The following is a 22474-nucleotide window of genomic DNA, read 5'->3' as shown; positions in this document are numbered from 1 at the left end:
TTCCTGTTTGTTAAGATTACCCATATTCTGCATTTGGCCTTTGGTTTTTATATGCAGTTGATCTAGATCTTTAGACACCAATTCTTGGAAAATTGTAATTTCTAGACTGATGGAATCAGAGGGGAAGAATGTTGATTTTTTATTAAATGCTGGTCTCTTCTGATGCTCTATGCTATAGGTACCCTCTTTTTGAAGTTCTTCCAATGCATGTATTGCTTCAAGTTTGTTTTCTTCTAAACTCAAAATTTCTTCAGCTATCGGGTCCATTAGGCTTGAACTTGTGTCATCCCTTTTGTCCTTATTCAAATCACTCATTGCTCAATGCACTAAGTGTTACAAGTCCAGTCCAGGACTTGTACATGGCTCAAGATCCTACTGCTCTTGATCCTGTTCCCACCGGACCTGCCTCCTGGAGATCCGGACATTTGAGACCTGGGCTGGGTTCCAACCATGTCACCTAAGTTCTTCTATTTAAGCACACTGGACTTTTGCTGCCTTGCCAACTATAGCATTTATTTCAGGGCTTGGCTCTGCTGCATGGTCAGCTTTTCTCCTGCCTCCCAGCTACTTCACCATGGACTGCTTCCCAGACTCCAGCAGTTTTTCTACAGTCTGCACTCCCGGCATCCAAGCCATTCCAGCAGCCGTGACCCATAGCCTGCATCATCGACTCACGAGTCACACCATCGGCTCAGTAGCCACTACATCAGCCTCCTACCACTCCACTCAGCTACTCAGCCAAATCTCCAGCAACTTGCCACACCATAGACTCACTAGTCGCACCATTGGCTCAGTAGCCGCTACACTGGCCTCAAGCCACTCCACTCAGCTACTCAGCTGAACCTCTGGCAACTTGCCACATCATTGACTCATGAGTAGCACCATCAGCTCAGTAGCCACTACACCGGCCTCAAGCCCCTCCACTCAGCTACTCAGCCAAACATCTAGCAATTTGCTGCACCATCGACTCACAAGCTGCAACATCGGCCTCAGCTGTAACATCGACCTTAAACTGCAACATTGGCCTCAGCCACAACATCGGCTCAGTAGCCGCTACATCAGCCTCAAGCCGCTTCGCTCAGTTACTCAGCTATTTCTGCCGGCAGTTAGCTGTGTGTTGTGTGGCATTCAGCCAGTTGTCTTGGACAATAATTAACATTTCTTTCCACCCTGTCTGTTCCTCTCTCCCACAGGGATTTATGGGTGTTGGATCCCCAACATTCGTAACACTAAGAGGGGCTATTTGGCACAGTTGGTACTTGATCTCTTTACACTTTACTGTATCTCTCTCCAACCTTTAACAAGTCTCCCACTTTATTTCCTATATGTTGGAGCGGCGAACATTTTAACATTTTAAAACTACATGGTCAATGCTACTGATCATTGCTGGCATTGATAAATCACTCAAGTCTCCTTCTTGTGTTTTCTGGTGACTTCAATGATTTCCACCATTCTGTGAGCCCTAAGTTGTGAGTATCAACCATTAGTCGTACCATGGGTTTACATCTTAATGTTAATCCTCCTTGTGTATTGATCAAACACACAGCCATCAGACTAAGGCTGGGTACACACCTAAAGATTTTCTGTCCATTGAAAAAAACTGAAACAAAATGGATCTATATGTTGAGAACTTTGGACCCATATGGGTTGAATAAAGACATTGAACTAAAAGCTTTTTTATAAATTTTAAAAATGATATACAATTCCTAGTATATATCTTCATACATGACAATATCCTTTTAATAATTTTACACACACATAGTATTTATAGAATGAGCGGCGAACCGGCAAGAAATACAAATGACGAATATATGGATTTTAAAGTGGATTTTATTTCAATTTTTTTGACAACACATGGTTGCCACCAAAAAAAGAAGGAAGTCACAAGGTACAGACTTCCTGTTTTAACTTAGCACTTAATAAAGAACAGTATTAATAGAGGTAATGAGCAGCCCAATCCCTATCCTTGACAAAGGACCCAGCGAGGTCCGAAACGCGTTGGAGCAGGAGAGTTTGGAGTCATGTGGCACAGTCCTCACCGCTAGAGCCTGCAGATACCCGGCTGCTGCGGCTGCACTTACAGCGCTGCAAGCAAAGTCGTGTTCCGGAGTGAGAAGGCACCCCGTGCAAGGGAGAAGACCGCCGCTATCACCGGACACTCTGAGGCATAGTAAGGGACAGTTAGGAGAGGAACGGGCATACGGACTCCCACCCACAGCAATGCTGATAAGATACCAGCAAGCTGCCACTCTCATTAGTAGCAAAAGAGCATAAACATATATGTGTTATTTGTTTGTCTGTTTTGTTTGTCCGCTCAGATCACCACAAGCGCTTAAACACTTTTTGCACTATTACTATTTTAATTTTAAGCAGCTAATTAGTCAAACGCATACACTCCATTTCTTCCTATCTGACTAGTGGATTGGCTGGAATGAAAATCTGGTAAGGAGTGAAAGCAAATGACAATCAGCAATTTGCTCCCAAATGCCGGAATATGGACAAAACTGTTGTTTGAACAAATTGTTTATATCAAACATTTAACAAACTTGTCTGACAACCATTTTCATCTGTTTTCTGGCATTGAGGAGCAAATTGCTGATCATTAGTTACTCCCAATTACCAGATTGTCATTCCAACCAATCAACTAGTTGGATGGTTGGACAGAAAATCTTTAGCTGTGTACGCACCTTAAGACTGTCCCTGCTGCAGCCTCTAACCAATGCAATGCCCTTGTGTAATGACTTTTCCATACAACCTGTGGGCAGAGATGGAACAGAGAGTTGGGCTGACACTAGGATGAAGAGCATTTTCAGAGAGCAAAGAAACTGGATTTCTATGATTGTTCAGAAGAGAATAAAAGAGTAAATACAGTGCTGGATTATAGACAAAGCAGAAGAGATGGCTGCCTAGTGGGGCAGCTAGACACCTGCCAACACCAGAGGGACTTCACCTCAGTGTGCAGTTTATTTTACTTACTGAATAGTCACTATATATATAATCTTCATATCGTGGATAATACATCTTTCCAGGGTAATAATGTTACTTGGCACTTGGAATGATTAGGAGTTTATATTACAACTTGAGATCTGTGTGTTAACTATGATAATAGTTTCCTAAATATCTGTTTTATCTCAAAGCCTTTCACATATTTTGGACCACAGGAACTGATTATCTAATGGGTAATTAGTCAAAATTTGGAGGAACAGTATTTCTAAGCATTTCCCACACTTGACAAATCTTATTTGTGCTATTGATACATTTTAGTACAATTGCAACATTTTGCAACTAATCTCATTACCTTGTTACAAAGGCTTCTGCACTGTTGTATTGTCTACAGGAAACTCACTTCCAGTGAGTTTGTTTTACTTTTATTTTATTTTCCTTTTATCTTTTTTATTATTCAAAGATTTTTATTGTTTGAAAGAAAAATTATTAAAATGTGTTATAATATATCTGATTCTTACTAGTAATTTTATTAACAGACTTACAATGTGTGGCTCCTTTTAGCGCTGTTTGGTTTGACTGTTTTTTATTTGTACAGTAGGCTATATGCAAATTCATACAGTTTGCCACAGACTGCAGCAAATTGGGCCCCGAGTAGTAAGTCTTGAATATTTAAGTGGTATACAACTGTTTTATTGTTCATTCTTGTTCTTGAGTGCTGGAATGGTGTAGTTTTTTTATAGTGGAAATACACTAATAACAGTGGATACTCGTGATAGTAGATATTAATTTTTATTTTTTCATCAAACAATTATTTTTATTGCAAGAATATGAATACAGAGATACATATCCAATAAACAGCATTGTACAATGATAAATAACATTGTACATTGGTAAGAGGAACAATAGTCTTGGAAATAACAGCACAACAAGAAGCTTCCAAATAATATATAAAATATTAAAAAAAGAACAATAGAGGGGAAAAAAGACAGTAGAAGGATATATGGGAAAAATGTAACATGGGGAGGAGGTCCATCACCTAAGTTGAAGTATAGAGGCTAGTTCAAGTAAAGGTAACAAAATGGTCTAAAAAACATGGTGGCCTAACTGTTGAAAGTTCATTAGTCTATCACAATGCATGTTTAGTAGCCCTAATTAGAGAGTGGATATTGCCCCCTGGTATAAGCCATGGGTAGACCAAGAAAAAGCTATTTTCTTGCACTATAATTTGACTGACCCTTTTATGGACACCCAGCCAAATATGCCCCTTAACTGTTAATACTCCTCAAGCTATTTTTGACTCTATTAAAGCATGGGATAATTTAGTCTCTTTAACCAAGGGGTTAATAATTTTGCCATCATGCAACCTGTCCCTGCAGGAACTTTACAGTTAATAAAAATTCTTGGCTTAATAGGGAATACACCAGATCACCAATACCATGCAAGCAACTTCAGTCTTAGTGTTTGCTACACTCCAGGCTCCAATTGATCTCTCTAAAGGTGAATATTTCACATATATGCGTATTCACCACTGGATCTCTAGCATGACCAAGACGCAAGGCTCACTTGGGTATTTCCCATCAGATATAAGAGCTTGGCGCACAAGAGTCATTATTAAAGGCTCAACCATTTTCTGGTATCCTTCATTTTTAAGTTTTGACCTAAAAAAAATATACACTACAACTACAATGGGAAGCTATGATTTACACATCATTTTCAGTTAAACAATGGAAAGCAATCTATCTCAATGCTCATTACTTGACTAATTGTACAAACCATAATGAAGTACAAATTAAACTATTGCATTGTCTATATCTCACTCCAGTGAAACTTCACAAAATGAGGTCTTCCCAATCTAAATACTGTTGGAGGAATTGTTAGCTCTGGGGGACATATTTCATATATTTTGGGAGTGAAATCAAGTTCATTGCAAGTGGAGAGAGGTGTTTCAGTTAATATTAAAATGACAGATAATAAAATGCAGCCATCCTCGCCAGTTACCCTCCATCACTTATATCCTATAGATATGCCAAAACAAGTTCTTGATGCATTAGGCCAAATACTGATAGCAACAAAAAGTGCAATACCCCAAAATGGGAAAATCCTCTGCCCCCTACTCTTAGTAAGATGATAGCTAAAGTATAATCTTCCTATGAGATAGAGGCTCTAGGGATTCCCAATACAACATCTGCCCCACCCCTGTTAAATGGCTTAGTTCCAAAAATGTAATTAGAGGTGTAGAGGAACTGGAGCATTATATGACCATATATGACCTACATCATGAGGTTTTTTTCTTAATTCTTTCTTAAGTTTCCTCACCTCGATCGATGAACTCTATTTATTGATCTTTGTTCTTGACATACTAACATATCTTATCTTTTGTCAAATAGATATGTATGATGGCAATTTTATATTCCTACTATATTTTTTGTTGAAGTATCAACTGTAGCTCCAAATGTCCTTCCTTCTTTTTTCTTTTCCTTTTTAACTATATGGATCTTTACAAAATTCAATAAAAGAATACTATGGTGTTCCCATGGAAAGTATCTATTAAACTTCTAACAACTATTTCCTTGATTTCTACCCATACTTTTAGTTATTGGAAAAAATAATCTTTGGCAAAGATGTCTACAAACAAACAATACATCTGTGGTTAGCTATTCTCTGCATGTCACTTTAAAATGTGATCCCTGAAAGATGACAGGCTCTAAACCTAAACCAACTGATGAAATTAAAAAGGCAGTTTTGGAATGTGGAGACAACTGCCTTGGTGTGATGGCTTTTGATCAACAGCTGTGTATATCTGTCCTTGACTCTGGAGAATGTATCACGTTCCAAAACACCCACAGTATTAGCAGCTGTATATACTCCTTGCTGGAGCAAATCGTTGATACAATCATTAAGACACTGGAATAAGACCAAGACCTAACCCATCTCATTCATTTGAGGATCTTGACTGTAACCAGAATTTTCTACCATACATAACTCGACTCTGAGCTATCAAAGCTCATCCTATAGTGAAACCCTGTATTCCTAAAGCATTGTTAATGAGCTCTGGGCCTGCTGCAACACATAGTATGCCCCATTTGTAACTGCTGAAACTCTTCCTTTAATATCATTAACCGTTGCACAAGGGTCTCCATCTTGGCATCCCTTATATGTAAATAGGAGTTATTTCCCACTTCTAACACCAACACTGGAATCATAATTGAGGAGGCAGGGAAACAACAAGCATATGACTTTAATTCTCAAACATGCTGGAATCACACAGTAATGGTTGTAAGTCAACTGAGAGCACAGCATCACATGAAAGATAAGCAGAGGTACAGCAAGCACACACATCTGATGTCCAGGCCTAATCCATTGCACTAGAACTTGCAGAGGTTTTGCAGAGCTGTGACACAGTAGACCAATTTAGATTTACAATTCATGGCTTACATGCCCAGATATGTGAAACACCATGAGAAACTGAACCTTTCCTCACAGAAGACAGATCTTCACCCTCCTGCCCCATGGCAGTTATTATATTATTTGTTTATATATTATTTGTTTATTTATAGGGTGCCAGGAGATGTCCAGATCACTGTACACTTATAAGCAACACAATTTATATAAATATAGCTGTGCGACTAAAACAATAAAGCCAAATGCAGAGTGAAGGGACAGTTATAGTTATATTATATCTCACACTAAATAGATAGGACAGTGTTAATGATACTGGCGCGTCACAAATTATATAACAAAAAAATCATTCAAAAAATAATTTTTTTTAAAAAAGCTGTCCCATATACAGTCTATCTAGGTCTGTATAGCATACGAGCACATTTTATTTTGATGATTGTTAACTGTTAACTTTAAAGCTAGATACCTTTAGGTTTATTTGTTATACTTAGCAAATAAAGTTATATTAGCTCACGCCATAATGTTTAGAAGCCAAAATCCCAACACACCTCAAACTATCTTAACAAATTAATGGAAAAGGGAATCACAGAATTATAATATAATGACACTTAAGTGCAAAGGGGACCAATGATATAATCACCTATCTTCTGTTCCTCAGTGGTATAGTGTATGTTATATATAGTTTCCTTCATTGCTTCAGTGTGACACAAGCTGGAACTTGAAGTTATCCTGTCTACAAACCAAAGGTAAGCCCTGCTCTTTTGTGTATCATTCTACAACACTGAGTATTGGGGGCAAATACTTAATACATGAAGAAAAAAAGCTAATTACTAAGGGGCTGATTTTAAGTTGGGAGCAAAGCAAATAAAGGAAGTACCTTTGCACCTGGACAAATCATGGTACAATGCAAGGGGGTGCAAATACATGTGTTATGTTTGCATGCAGGGTAAATACTGACTGCGACTACATTTAGGACCTGATTCAGCAAGGATTGCAAATGCTAAAGCATAGGCAGATGGCCGATTGTTGTGTACTATGGGGTTGATTCTGAGTTAGGAGCAAAGGGGAAAAAAAAAGCAGTAACTTTGTACCTTAACAAACCATGGTGCAATGCAAAGGGGGCATACAGGGTAAATACTGGCTGCTTCTGCATATAGCCCACAAATGCTGGATGGCTTTATTGTTACACTGCAGCATAGATTTAAGGTTAGACACATCCCTCTCACATCTAACTCGGCACATTACTGTAAATACCCCACCTGCAGTGCAATTTGGTTTCAGTCATAAATTCAGATTATTCAAAGATATATTAGATAATGGCAGGCAGAACACAATGCAGTGCAGAGTGTATCAGTGTGGAGCATTGTAAGGATAGAGCTGGCTTTCAAATATTATATTGATCAGATCATGTACTGATATATACTGTCAATGTATATTACAGCTGTCCATCATCAGTACAACTCGGCTGTTATACAGCATTTATACTATACACACTGTAGCACAGTCATATACAGCATTTATATTATATATATTATAGTACAGTCACTCACAGCATTTATATTGTACACACTGTCCACACAGTCACTCGCAGAATTGATATTGTACACACAGTCACTCACAGCATTAATACTATGCACACTGTACACACAGACACTCACAGCACTTGTACTGTACACAGTCACTTGCAATATTTCTACTGTACACGCTGTCCACACGGTCACTCGCATCATTTATACTGTACACACTGTACACACAGTCACTCACAGCATTTATAATGTAAATACTGTACACACAGTCACTCACAGCATTGATACTGTACACACTGTAGTACAGTCACTCGCAGCATTTATACTGTACACACAGTCACTCGCAGCATTTGTACGATGCACACTGTACACACAGTCACTCACAGCATTTCTACTGTACATAGTCACTTGCAATATTTCTACTGTACACACTGTACACACGGTCACTCGCAGCATTTATACTGTACACACTGTACACACAGTCACTCACAGCATTTATACTGTACACACAGTCACTCACAGAATTTATACTGTACACACTGTACACACAGTCACTCACAGCAGTTATACCATACACACTGTACATACAGTCACTCACAGCATTTATACTGTGCACACTGTACATACAGTCACTTGCAGCATTTATACTGTACACACTGTACACACAGTTACTCACAGCATTTATACTGTACACACAGTCACTCGCAGAATTTATACTGTACACACTTTACATACAGTCACTCACAGCATTTATACTGTACACACTTTACATACAGTCACTTGCAGCATTTATACTGTACACACTGTACATACAGTCACAGCATTTATATTGTACTCAGAGTCCACATAGTCACTCGCAGCATTGATATTGCACACACTGTAGTACAGTCACTCGCAGCATTTACACTGTACACACAGTCACTCGCAGCATTAATACTATGCACACTGTACACACAGTCACTCACAGCATTTGTACTGTACAAAGTCACTTGCAACATTTCTACTGTACACACTGTCCACACGGTCACTCGCATCATTTATCCTGTACACACAGTCACTCACAGCATTTATATTGTAAACACTGTACACACAGTCACTCGCAGCACTGATACTGTACACACTGCAGTACAGTCACTAGCAGCATTTCTACTGTACACACAGTCACTCGCAGCATTTGTATGATGCACACTGTACACACTGTCACTCACAGCATTTCTACTGTACATAGTCACTTGCAACATCTCTACTGTACACACTGTCCACACGGTCACTCACAGCATTTATAATGTACACACTGTACACACAGTCACTCACAGCATTTATACTGTACACACAGTCACTCACAGCATTTATACTGTACACACTGTACACACAGTCACTCACAGCAATTATACTGTACACACTGTACATACAGTCACTCACAGCATTTATACCATAAACACAGTACATACAGTCACTCACAGCATTTATACTGTACACACTGTACATATAGTCACTTGCAGCATTTATACTGTACACACTGTACATACAGTTACTCACAGCATTTATACTGTACACACTGTACACACAGTCACTCGCAGCATTTATACTGTACACACTTTACATACAGTCAAGCGCAGCATTTATACTGTACACACTGTACATACAGTTACTCACAGCATTTATACTGTACACACTGTACACACAGTCACTCACAGCATTTATACTGTACACACTTTACATACAGTCAAGCGCAGCATTTATACTGTACACACTGTACATACAGTCACTCACAGCATGTATACTGTACACACTGTACATACAGTCACTCGCAGCATTTATACTGTACACACTGTACATATGGTCACTCACAGCATTTATAATGTACACACTGTACATACAGACATTCACAGCAATTATACTGTACACAGTGTACACAGTCACTCACAGCATTTATACTGTACACACTGTACATACAGTCACTCGCAGCATTTATACTGTACACACTGTACATACAGTCACTCACAGCATTTATATTGTACACACTGTCCACACAGTCACTCACAGCATTGATATTGTACATACTGTAGTACAGTCACTCGCAGCATTTACACTGTACACACAGTCACTCGCAGCATTAATACTATGCACACTGTACACACAGTCACTCACAGCATTTGTTCTGTACACAGTCACTTGCAACATTTCTACTGTACACACTGTACATACAGTCACTCACAGCATTTATACTGTACACACTGTACATACAGTCACTCGCAGCATATATACTGTACACACTGTACATACAGTCACTCACAGCATTTATACTGTACACAGTGTACACACAGTCACTCACAGCATTTATACTGTACACACTGTACATACAGTAACTCGCTGCATTTATACTGTACACACTGTACACACAGTCACTCACAGCATTTATACGGTACACACTGTACATACAGTCACTCACAGCATTTATACTGTACACACTGTACATACAGTCACTCACAGCAGTTTTACTGTACAAACTGTACATACAGTCACACCCAGCATTTATACTGTACAAGCTGTACATACAGTCACTCACAACATTTATACTGTAAATACTGTACACACAGTCACGCACAGCATTTTTACTGTACACACTGTACATACAGTCACTTGCAGCGTTTGTACTGTACACACCATACACACAGTCACTCACAGAATTTATACTGTACACACTGTACATATAGTCACTCACAGCATTTATACTGTCCACTCCGTACTCACAGTCACTCACAGCATTTATACTGTACACACTGTACATAGTCACTCGCAGCATTTATACTGTACACACAGTCATTCACAGCATTTATACTGTATGCTCCGTACAAACTGTCACTCACAGCATTTATACTGTACACACTGTGCATACAGTCACTCACAGCATTTATACTCTACACAGTGTATACACAGTCACTCGCTTGCAGGATATCAGTAGATTCTTACCCAAACAATTAAATTAAACAAAGTGCAATATATCTCTGTTAAATTTCTACACAAGTGAATGGGGATACATGGGCATTGGGTGTATTAGCCCTGGATAAATCTCCATACCCTGCTTTTGGATTACTCCATAAATGCAACACAGAAAAAGACAAAGGTTCTGCACAGCATATTTTTTGAGTAATCCAAAAGCAAGGAGAAGGCAAATGACCCTGATTATGCTATTTTATATACCACATAAAGTAGAATAAGCTTTGTCTGAAGATAGATAAGTCTGACCATTGTATACAAATATATATTTTTTAATATAATATAAAAAAAATCATCAGGGCCATCCCTAGCATACTTCTGCTAGTTACCTGTCTATAAAACCTTGGATGGTTAGGTCTGCAGCTCACTATTCTACAAACTGATTGCTAGCTCCCAGGGGCCATGGCCTAGAAAGGCAAACTTATTCTCAATTTTTTAAAAGATAATTTTTAATTTGATTATTACAGTACAGAAGTATTATATATATATATATATATATATATATATATATATATATATATATATATATTACACCATAATATTTTTTCTACATATTTATACAGCATTTACAGTGATAAATTGCTCTAGAAAGTTGTTGTAAAGTTTATGGAATAGATGCTTGAATAAGATATTTTTAGTTAATTCTTCAGTGGTTAAAGTGTTAAATAAATTAATTTACTTTATTGCAAATGTCTATAAAAAATGTTGTTTCATTAATAACTGAGAGATCCATTACTCACTGTCATGTCTTATTTGTTCCCGTGCACTCCCCTGATGATGTCATCTGTAAAGTAATCACGGAACACTCTGATCAGTCAATGTCTGAATCTCCTCCTGGCTAATAACTCCATTCTAATCCATTTTTTAAAACCTTATCTAAAAAAATACAAAAAAATAGTTATTTTCCATAAATCATTAAAAAACTAATGAAAAATGACACATCTTTTTCAGAATTCCATATTGTTGCTTTTACTAATACATCAGCGTATAATTCATTTGTTTTCACTTTGTTTCTAATTTTATATCTGATGGGTCTAATAGAAAATTCTGTTATAATTACGATCATATATATGGATAAGCAGTTACAAATCCCAATGTATCTGTTTCTCTGTAATTTGTCCTTAATAGATATATGTTACACAACAGTCACTGTCCCTAAGCTGCTGTACATGTTACTGTCTGGGAATTACACTGTGTCCTTCATACAGTGCTTTACCCAGATGTATTTTTATGATGTATTTGCCGGCATAGAAATTCTCCTTTTGTCCACAATGGCCTATGACCAGTATGTAGCTATATGTAATCCTTTATACTATCACCGTATATTCAACAGGAAACTTTGTGTACAACTCACGGCTGCCCTATGGGTATCTGGTTGTATAAATTCTATTATCATTACATTATCAGCCTCAAATATGTCTTTCTGTGATTCACACATAATCCACCAATACTTCTGTGATGTCAAATCTCTCATGGACATTGCAAGTGCCACCAAGGATCTGTTTGTTATAGTGATGTATATAGAAGTATTGGTATTTGGCTGCTGCCCGATCTACTGCAGTTTGTTGTCTTATATAAAAATAATTAGCGCCATCCTGAAGATTAAATCCAGAGATGGTAGAAAAAAGGCCTTCTCCACCTGCTCATCCCACCTCACGGTCCTCACCATATTTTATGGGACAGCTATATCTGTATTCATGATGCCATCATCAGCCCATTACAGAGTCCTGGAGAAGATCTTCACTATACTTTACACCACAGTTACACCCATGTTAAACCCCCTGATATACAGTCTACAGAATAAAGATGTAAAGAGAGCAATGAAGAGATGCATTTGGTTAAAAATAAGAGAAATAATGAATTTGAATAAATGAAAATGTTTATTAATTATTATATCCTAATAGTAATAAACAACATTTTGTCAAAATTACTCCTTTTATCTGTTTTCCAACATCAGACTATCCTGCATGTAATATCTGACCATCCTGTAGGATATAAAACAAGTACAAGTCATTATTGGATGGAGGTTTAGTTGAAAATAAAAGAAGGGAGATTTTACCTGAGGGGAGATATGCTAAGAAGCAGTTATACCAAACCACATATTCTTTTGACATTTTGAAGTGAGATTTGCAAACCATGTAATTTACTAAGGATCGAACCGCTCATCAATCCTGATTTAGATTAAATTGCAGTACATAAAACCACAAAGCTGGTTTTTATATATGGAAGACATAAAACCATTCCATATATCACATAGCAGCCTACCACAGTGTATGTTGAACTGCTGTTTATTTGTCCCCAAAAATTATGTGGATATCGCTTGCTATTAGAGCTATACAGAATAAAGATGTAAATAGAGCAATAAAGAGATGGATTTGGATAAAACAAAGAAAAATAATTAGATTAATTAATTGAAAATGTGCATAAGTTATTATATGCTAAATTTAATGAACAACATTTTGAGAAAATGACTCCTTTTATCTGTCTTCCAACACAGGACGATCTTGCAGTAAATATCTCAATACTTTGTTTACAAAATGATCGTGTATGAGTTTTCCTTTCTAAAGATAAAATTTTTAGAGTTATTACGCAGATTTTATATCCACATATTTTGAGAGTCAATATAATCTTAAGAAACGAGTATTGCCTTCTCAGGAATATTATTTGTATTAGAAACAAAGTGTCTATTACATTAGAAGTGTGCAAAATATGAGGTAGTATCTTTTATTAAAGAGTTTCAGAAGGAACACTACATAATTAGTTACGGAATCGGTATGTTTTACCGCTGGACACATGTCTGGCAGTTGGAATCCTGACACCAGCAACCTGGCAGCAGTGGAAATCCTGATCATCTTAAGGTAAGTACTAACTAACCTAATTCTACCCCCTAACCCTAACCCTTCCTTTGGGGTGCCTAACCCTAACCTCCCCCCAGTACCTAACCCTAATCCCCCCCTCTAAGTGCCTAAACCTAACCCCCCCTTCCCCACTGCCTAAACCTAAATCTCCTGGTGGGTGCCTAACCCTAACCTTCCCCCGTGGGTGCCCAACCCTTAACCCCCCCTTTCCCTAGCCTAAACCTAACCTCCCAAGGGGGTGCCTAACCCTAAGTCCTCCCCGGGAGCCTTAAACCTAACTCTCCCGGCCCCCGCGGTTGTCCATGCCTCGTGCCCGGCATCCCTTCAATCGGGATGCCAGGCGCCGGTCTCTGGGCGTAAATGTCTAATAACAGGCGTCGGCATATCGACGCCTGTCTTTAGACCCTAGCCGGGATATGACAGTCGGGAAGCTGGCTGTTGGGATTTGGTCCGCCGGCTTCCCGACTGCATACTTTAGTTAGTATATCAAAATGTTTGTTAAGTAATTCTCTTCGGTAAGACACTCTGGGGTAAATTTTCTAAAGTGAGAGTTTTTAGAAGTGGAGATGTTGCCCATAGCAACCAATCAGATTCTAGCTATTAACTTCTAGAATGTGCTATTTAAATGTTAAGTAGAATCTGATTGGTTGCTATGGGCAACATCTCCACTTCTAAAAGCTCTGAGTTTATAGTCATACAGATAGATTTATTTGAGAGGTGGTGTTTTTCTTCTCCTCTATTTTGTATTGATCTGTGGTTGGAAAGTTAGTAGAAGGACTATTGTTAGTGTACAAATATATAGCACTTATATTTGTTGTCTGAAAAAATCCAGATTGTTCTCGTTCAGTCTCTATACAAATACAGATAAATTGCACACTTGCCCAATATTAATATAGCCAATGACAAAATAAGTTTACTGATAGAGTCTTATATAATATATCTTATGGAAAGTAGTTCTAAATGAGGACCATATTTTTTTATCCCAAGATTGATTGGTGTTCTTGCACTGCAACTGATATTTCTCAATTATCTTTAATTAGTTCCTCATTTGTTTAAGAGCTATACACTTACTTGTAAGTGGATAATGTGTCTTATTATTTTATTATGGTCATTTCCAAGGATGAATATAATTTTATGTTTATTGAGTACCCAGTTACACCTATATTTTTTCACATTTCTAAAATTCATAAATCACTTAGTGCACCTCCCGGGAGACCTATTATTTCTGGTTTGGGGTCCCTCACATCCAATTTATCTCAATTTATTGATTTTTTTCTTCAGAAATATGTGATAGGCCTAAAGTCGTACATCCAACATACTACAGACTTATTGAATAAACTAAATAATATTGAGTGGAAAGATAATTATATATTCTTGTCCATGGATATACAGGCATTGTATACCCACATACCACACAAGAAGGGATGTGGGCTGTTAAGAACTTTTTAGATCAGGATGAGAGTATGTGCCGAGCCTAAACTCCTTTTTAGTTCAAGCTATCACCTTTACTTTACAGCACAATTATTTTATGTTTGAAGGTCAGTTTTTCCTTCAGGTGGTGGGCACGGCCATGGGCAGTAGGTTCGCGCCAAGTTTGGCCAACTTATACATGGGTGTTTTTGAACAGGCCCATGTGTGGGATGGCCCATACGGTGTGGACCGGGTATACTATGGCCTCTATATAGATGATTTGCTTATTATTTGGAAAGGGGACACACAGAGAGCACTTGATTTTGTTAGTTTTTTAAACACTAATGATTTTAATTTAAAGTTCACATTTTGTTTGGAGTACACTGTTAATTTCTTGGATCTGACCATCCAGGCCGAGGACGGTAAAATTATCACTGAAAATTACAAAAAGAAAGTAGACATGAACAATTTCTAGCATTTTTCCAGTGGTCATTATAGGCCTTGGCTTACCAACATCCCTTATAACCAATTCAGCCGTTTGAGGCGTAACTGTACTTCGGTTGAAACATTTAAAATACAAACTGAAAAGATGTTCATAGACTTTAAAGTGAGAGGATATCCCTTACCTTTGCATATGAAAAAGTGTTATCTAAAGATCATACTGAATTGCTAAGCATTAAGAATTTAAAGGAAAATAATAAATGTAATAATAAAAACTATGGGGGGACACCTTTAGAACAAGAGATAGATTATGAAAATACTCAAATGTGTTTTATATTTAGATTTAACAATCAGTCTAGCAATATTAACAAAATCTTGAAGAAGAATTTTCCGTTTGTAATACAGGATACAGTATTATAAAAAGCGGTTGCACCTGATGTGAGAGTGGTGTATAAGAAAAATAGAAGTGTAAAAAGTATTATTGCCCTAGTATGTTGAAGAAACCCAGAGCAACACAAAATAAAAATGAGAATGACATGAGTTGGCTGTCTACTCCTATTAGTGAATGCTTTAGGTGTGGTAGGAGTAGATGTATTACTTGTAAGTATATCAGTCATATAAGTAAATCTGGGCATGATTCAGGCCCGGTCGCAAGTGCTGAGCACATGCAACCAGGTCGATGGTGGCCTAGAGCGCATGCGCACGATGAAGCCGGCTCCGTCGTGCGCATGCGCGAGACCCAGATAGCGACGGGCACTCCGTCGCTCCGGGTCTCGCACCAAAAGGGGCGTGCTGTTGATGTTGAGTGACAGCACGCCCCCTTTGGTGGGTGGGATGGGGGAGTGGCTGCCCACATGGAGGCATTCCCATGAGAACGCCTACCTTTGGGGGCAGCCCCACTGACATCACGAGTGATGTCAGTGGAGAGATTCCGGCTCTGTGAGAGCCAAAATCTCTCTCTGGGGCTTGCGGCAATTAGACCCTACTACAAGGGTCTCATCACAAGCCCGATGGTCACGATGGTCTTGACCATCGCGACCATCATCATGGCCGCTCACAATAGCTGTGGGTGGTCACCCACAGCTATGTGAGCAGCCAAGAGGCCGATCCAAAAAAAAAAAAAGACCAGCCCTGATTCAGAGTGAGCACTCTTTCAGAGTGAGCGTCTCTGAATCAGGCCCACTGTGTGTTCATATGTATCTAATGTGAGTTTTGATATCAAGGAATTCATTAACTGTGAGACCACTTATTGTATCTACGTACTGCAGTGCCCATGTGGCCTACAGTCTGTGGGTAGAACCACTCACCCCTTAAAAAATAGGTTCAGAGATCATTGTCTTAACATCCTAAAGGGGTATAAGCTGCATAGTGTGTCACATCACTTTTCTGAGGTGCATAATTGTGATCCAGTGGGTATTACATGTACAGGTGTACAACATATTACTAAGACTTCCAGGGGGGGTAGTTTTAAAATGTTATGTATGAGAGAAGCATTTTGGATGTTTCAGTTAAGCACTCTGGGTCCACATGGGTTGAACGAGTGCATTGAATTTGAATCTTTTTCTCAAAACACAACAAAACATGACATTTTGTAGCATTATTATATCAATTTAAAGTTTTTCATAATAAATACATTTTGGTACCTTCTCCCCTGTTCTGATGTGTTTGAGGTTTTGTAAGATATAGATCTACTGCAGGGTTTCAGTCAGAACCTGGTGTAGTTAGTAAAGCAATGGTAGAGAAATGGCTTGGTATGTACAAGGTCATGAGTTATAATCTGTATACAGTTTTTTGGCTGTTGCAGGTGGATTTTTGTTTCATTTTCATCTTTATTTATATTTATAGTGATTTTTCATATTATTGAATACAGATTTTTTAATATGTGGCTGTTATATTGTGACTGCAATATATTTCTATTCTATGTGATAGTAATATGTATGTATTTAAATGAAAGCAACTGATCTGAGGAACAGGTGTAGGTTTAATCAATGATGGACACTGTGGAATTCAATTTATCAATTATCTATGGGCTTTAAAAGGTCATATAGACAATGGCAAATCACTCTTTGAAAAAGCTCCCACTATATAGAAGCAAAACCGGTTAGAGGATCCAAAGCCCTATGCGAATGCACGTCTGGACAATCGTTATCTTAGGGCATTAACCCCTTTGCCATCGCTGGGACTGGTTGCCATACAGTTTCCATTGTTGTTGCTGTCCTCCATACCATCTGGAATATAGAGGGTACTGACGTCCAATTCTATCGTCGGCATTTGTGGCCCAGGCGGATCCCTGCAGGTGGATATACGGGCGGCGTGCAAGTGCAGCCACTGCACCACTCTTTACAACACAGGAGATATTCAGGACTGCCTAATCCCGCACAGCATACGGAGTGCTGGCTACTAACATTAGTGGAGAGTGGTGACTATAAAAGTTTTCATGTTTCCATCTACATCTGATATGTGGCTTAAACCAGGAGCGATATTTTATGAATATATGGAGTGAGGCCCTCATTCAGAGGCAATCGCAAGAAGCGATCGCTCTCTCTAAATGAGGACGGCCGCTTCCTTTTTTTAGTGCGTCCTCCTGGTCGCGAGCTAAGCTGTGGGTTACCACCCACAGCTTAGAGAAAGACCAGGTTGCGATGGTTAACACCATCGCAATCATCGGGGCTTGCGACAAGACCCTAAGGTTGGGTCTCGGCAACCGCAACCCCCAGGGAGCTTCCTGTTCTGATTGAGCAGGAAGCTCCCCATAAAACAGCCACCATAAAACAGCCACCCATAAAACGGTAGGCATTAAGGAACGCCTCCATTTTTTAAACCACCCTCCCGGCCTGCCTACAAAACGGGGCGAGCTGTCGACCAACATCGACAGCCAGCCCTATTGTGGCGAGCTCCAGAGCGAGACAGTTTCTCTCTCGCTCCGGGGCTTGCGCACGCACTGTGCAGCCACTGCGCGTGCGCAGGGCTAAGCATCGACCTGGTTGCGAGCGCATTGGCGCTTGTGACCGGGTCTGATTGAGACCCTGAGTCCTTTTAATAGCAGTGTCATTTATAGATTAGACTTTGAGATCTCCATGAAGTCATTGTGATCACTATTGTTGTTTAATTAGTTTTATGTATTTTTATATTTAGTATTTGTTGGTACATATGTATGTGTTACATGTTCAAATATAAATGTTTGCAATTTGGCTTGTCATATGCTAGTCTGAAATTTGAATAGATAAATATATGTTGCATATAGACTATATCATTAAATATATATATTTTTTTATTGAACATCAGACCCCCTGATTATTCTATTCTACTTTATAACTTAATGGTGTCTTATCAGCGCAAATAGACTCTTTTCTTTGCATATTATTTTATTAGTTTGATTTTGGTGTGGCTTGGGACAACAAATTGAACACCATAATTTTTATCTGTGTCAATATTCCTTTTACTTGGAAAATATACAGCAATATTATTCAAGAACCTGCTACATATCATTGCCTGTCTTATATTTACATTTTAGGTATGTCACCCACGTATCCATATAGTGCAACAGGCTTATTATGTGTATCCTTTATATCCGGTATATTACTCAAATTTAGGTAGGTATAGGTTGGTAATATAAGTATTGCTGATGTAGTTTTCTCAATACGCATACATGTGTGTATACATAAACTCACCTATTTTTATACACAAATAGAACCTATGTTCACTCAAATCCAAGTATAAACTAGAAATGAGCAAGTTCGGATCTCAGAGATCTGGACCAACCCGAACTTAGAGGATCCAAGTCAGATCCGAGTCGGCTCAGGTTTTCCCGCCTGACTGTGATCTGAAAACGAGGCAAAACGTCATCACCCCGCTGTCAGATTCTCGCTGGTTTTGGATTGTATAAAAGTTCTTGTGATCGCTGCCATTTTTCATTCTGGCTGTGGAGATTGAAGAGGGAGGGAGCTGGGAGCTGTGCCGAGGGAGCTGGGTGCTGTGCTGTGCTGTTTTGTTCTGCTGTGCATAGTGGCTGGCTACTGTTGTGTCAGAGGCTGGCTGCTTATGTCCATATGTGCATAGGGGCTGGCTATGCTACTGTTGTGAGGGGCTGGCTGCTTTTGTCCATAGGGGTGGGGCTGGCTGTTGTCCATATACTGGGGCTGGCTTGCTGTTGTCCTGTCCCCTGCATAGGGGCTGGCTGTTGTCCATTATATCCATATACTGGGGCTGGCTGTCCTGTCTACTCCATAGGGGCTGGCTAGCTGTTGTCTATAGGGGCTGGCTGTACTGCTGTGTTGTCCAGGGGGTGCTCTGTCCATCAGGGGTACTATTAACCCCCAGTGTGAAAAAAAAAAGTGTTTTTTATTTTTATTTCTGTGTGTGCACACCTATTAGTCACACTTATCAATAACTTAGGTGCGCAGGGGTGCTGTGCTGCCTGAGTCTCATTTATCAAGAGGCTGCTGCCTCATTCATTGTGAAAAAAAAATTAAATCAATTTTTTTGTGTGTGCATGTTAGCCTGCCACACTACCAGTGTGAAAATAAAAACAATTTTTTTGTGTGTGCGCTTTAGCCACATTTATCAGCAACATAGTTGCACAGGGGTGCTGTGTAGCCTGTGTCATTTAACAAGAGGCTGCTGCCTCATTCGGGTGCTCTCCCTTAATTCAATGTGTGTGTGTGCGCGTGTGTGCGTGTATCACAAAATGCCACTGCTCAGATTTACATAAACATTTTCAAAGGTGAAATTAGAGGATATGGTTTAAAAAATGGAATAAAGCAGCAACAAATGCATACTCTTTTTATAGTGTCTCTACTCCCAGTCCCGACCCATGGCCCCTCTACCTGAATTTCAGTGAGGGGCAACACCATGCAACTGTATTACAGAGTGCAGCTGCTCCTCCTGTAGCCCAGGTCAGAAGATGTGTAGGCGGTGTGGTGATGATATGGACTAAAATGGAGCTCACATCCACTAAAGTGGAGCGCAGCTGTAAATTACACACAACAAAGGATGGGATGACGATATTGGCTTGGGTGATTGTTTAATCTGGGGTGATGTATACATCATCTTCTTCACACAATATTAATTTTTCCCTGCTGGAATCCACCATTACAGGTACCTCTGTAATTTTTGTACGTAATTGACGGTAAATGTCTTTCTCATAGAATTTGTTTCATTTTGATGGGCATCATCTTTTCCTCATTTTGGGAAAGTAGTCTCAGGCCGTTAAATGACGAGGTTCCCGGCTGTGCTAAAAACTCTTTCTGAGTACACACTGGAAGGTGGGCAGCTCTAGTAATGCAAAGGCAGTTTTTTGTGTAAGGACCTTCAAGGGGTATATTTATTTACTAAAGTCTACTAAAGTTTCTAAATATGATAAGTGTTCATGTTGCCCATAGCAACCAATCAGATCCTGTCTATCATTTTGTAGAATGCAATAGAGAAATGATAACAACAATGTGATTGGTTGCTATGGGCAACATGAACACTTTTCATTTTTAGAGACTATAGTAAAACTAAAATAACCCCCAAATTGCCTCTTTATCCTGCCAGTAGTTATTTACATGTATCTTTTACTCTTCAGATCTGTGCCCATTGGGAAGAAAAAGCAATGTCTTCATCCCTTCTGGGATGAGAATCCACTCCCAGCAAGCAGCATGGTGCTCAAGAATTCCCAAGAAAGAACCTAAAACTTAAACCTTAAACTGAAATGTTGCATTTAATGCTCTGTTCCGTTTGTTCACATATCTAAGTAATATGGTTAAGTGGACAGTGGGAACAATGGCAGTTTGAAGACCACTAACTAACTGTGTTCTTTTTAATGTCCCTGCACAGGTTGGGAAATGCCTTTTACAGAAGGTTTGCAAAGGATTATTTAAGTCAATTGTTTTGTTTTTGGAAAGCACTCTTCCTGGTCCCCTTCTGGGGTGAAAATCCACTCCTAGCCGCAGAAGCAGGCACAGGATTCACAAGAAAGACACAATGTAAGGCATAAATCAAGTGCAGCCAACCTTGGTCTTCGAGAGCTACTAACAGTTCATGTTTTCCAGACCACCTAGCTAGTGCACAGGTGTATTCATTACTCATCAATACATTTGGAAAGATCCACAGGAGGAGTTAATTATTACAGTTATTATTCTGTGAGGAGACCTGGAAAACATGCACTGTTGGTAGCTCTCAGGGTTGGCTACCCCTGCCTTAAATCATAGATCTTACGCTTGAGGCCACTATCTAACTCTATTTTTTTTAATGTCCCTGTACAGGTTGGGAAATGCTTTTTCATGTGGAAAGCACTACTAGAAGTCTTCCTGGTCCCCTTCTGGGATCAGAAAATCCACTCCCAGCAGCAGCAGCCATGCTCAAGGATTATTCTGTGGCAAGGACTGATGTGAATGTATAATTTTTTTTGTAAATGCCTCCTCCCCTCCCCTTCTCCCTCATAATTTTTTTTCAGAATCAAAAAATTAAATAAAATTTACTACCAATCAACCCTTCCTGTCCCTGCCCTGCCTTCAACTACATACATACTCAGACTCCCTCAGGCCTCTCTTGAATAATAAAGTGTTTCCTGATGTGCCATGTTTGAAGTCGAACTGCCATGTGTTTGTGCCACCCACTGCTGCCGCTTAGTTTAGTCAGCCAGCTAGCTTGGTGCAAATTTTGGGCCTAAACTGGATGAAAACAATATAATGAGCTGTGAGGGGGTCAAATTGATTGGAAATGAGTGGAAATAAATGTTATTGAAGTTAATACTGTAGGGAATAAACGGCCCATTTTATGTGATTTTAGTGGTTTTTATGATTTTTTTAAAGAAAAAATCCAGATCCAAAACCAAAAAACAAAACATGGAGGTGAGGTTTTGGCAAAACCAATCCAGATCCAAAACCAGGGGAGATCCAGATCCAAGACCAA

The 22474-nt window shown here is 39.1% G+C and overlaps 1 protein-coding gene across 1 annotated transcript; it reads left to right on the top strand.

Moving 5' to 3' along the window:
- The first annotated feature begins 11797 nt into the window (after positions 1–11797).
- On the top strand, positions 11798–12745 carry LOC148534951 (olfactory receptor 1M1-like). Its single transcript, XM_088464834.1, has one exon. It carries the CDS (start codon positions 11798–11800, stop codon positions 12743–12745), a length of 948 nt encoding a protein of 315 aa, XP_088320960.1.
- The last annotated feature ends 9729 nt before the right edge of the window (positions 12746–22474 follow it).

Source organism: Taudactylus pleione, unplaced genomic scaffold (assembly GCF_031769625.1).
Source record: "Taudactylus pleione unplaced genomic scaffold, aTauple2 ptg000061l, whole genome shotgun sequence".
In the NCBI taxonomy this organism is placed as follows: Eukaryota; Metazoa; Chordata; class Amphibia; order Anura; family Myobatrachidae; genus Taudactylus; species Taudactylus pleione.
This window is presented reverse-complemented; position numbering and strand designations above follow the sequence as displayed.

Bases quoted from the DNA above. Each gene is read 5' to 3' on its own strand.
- LOC148534951 (XM_088464834.1), top strand. From the start codon at position 11,798: ATGAAAAATGACACATCTTTTTCAGAATTCCATATTGTTGCTTTTACT.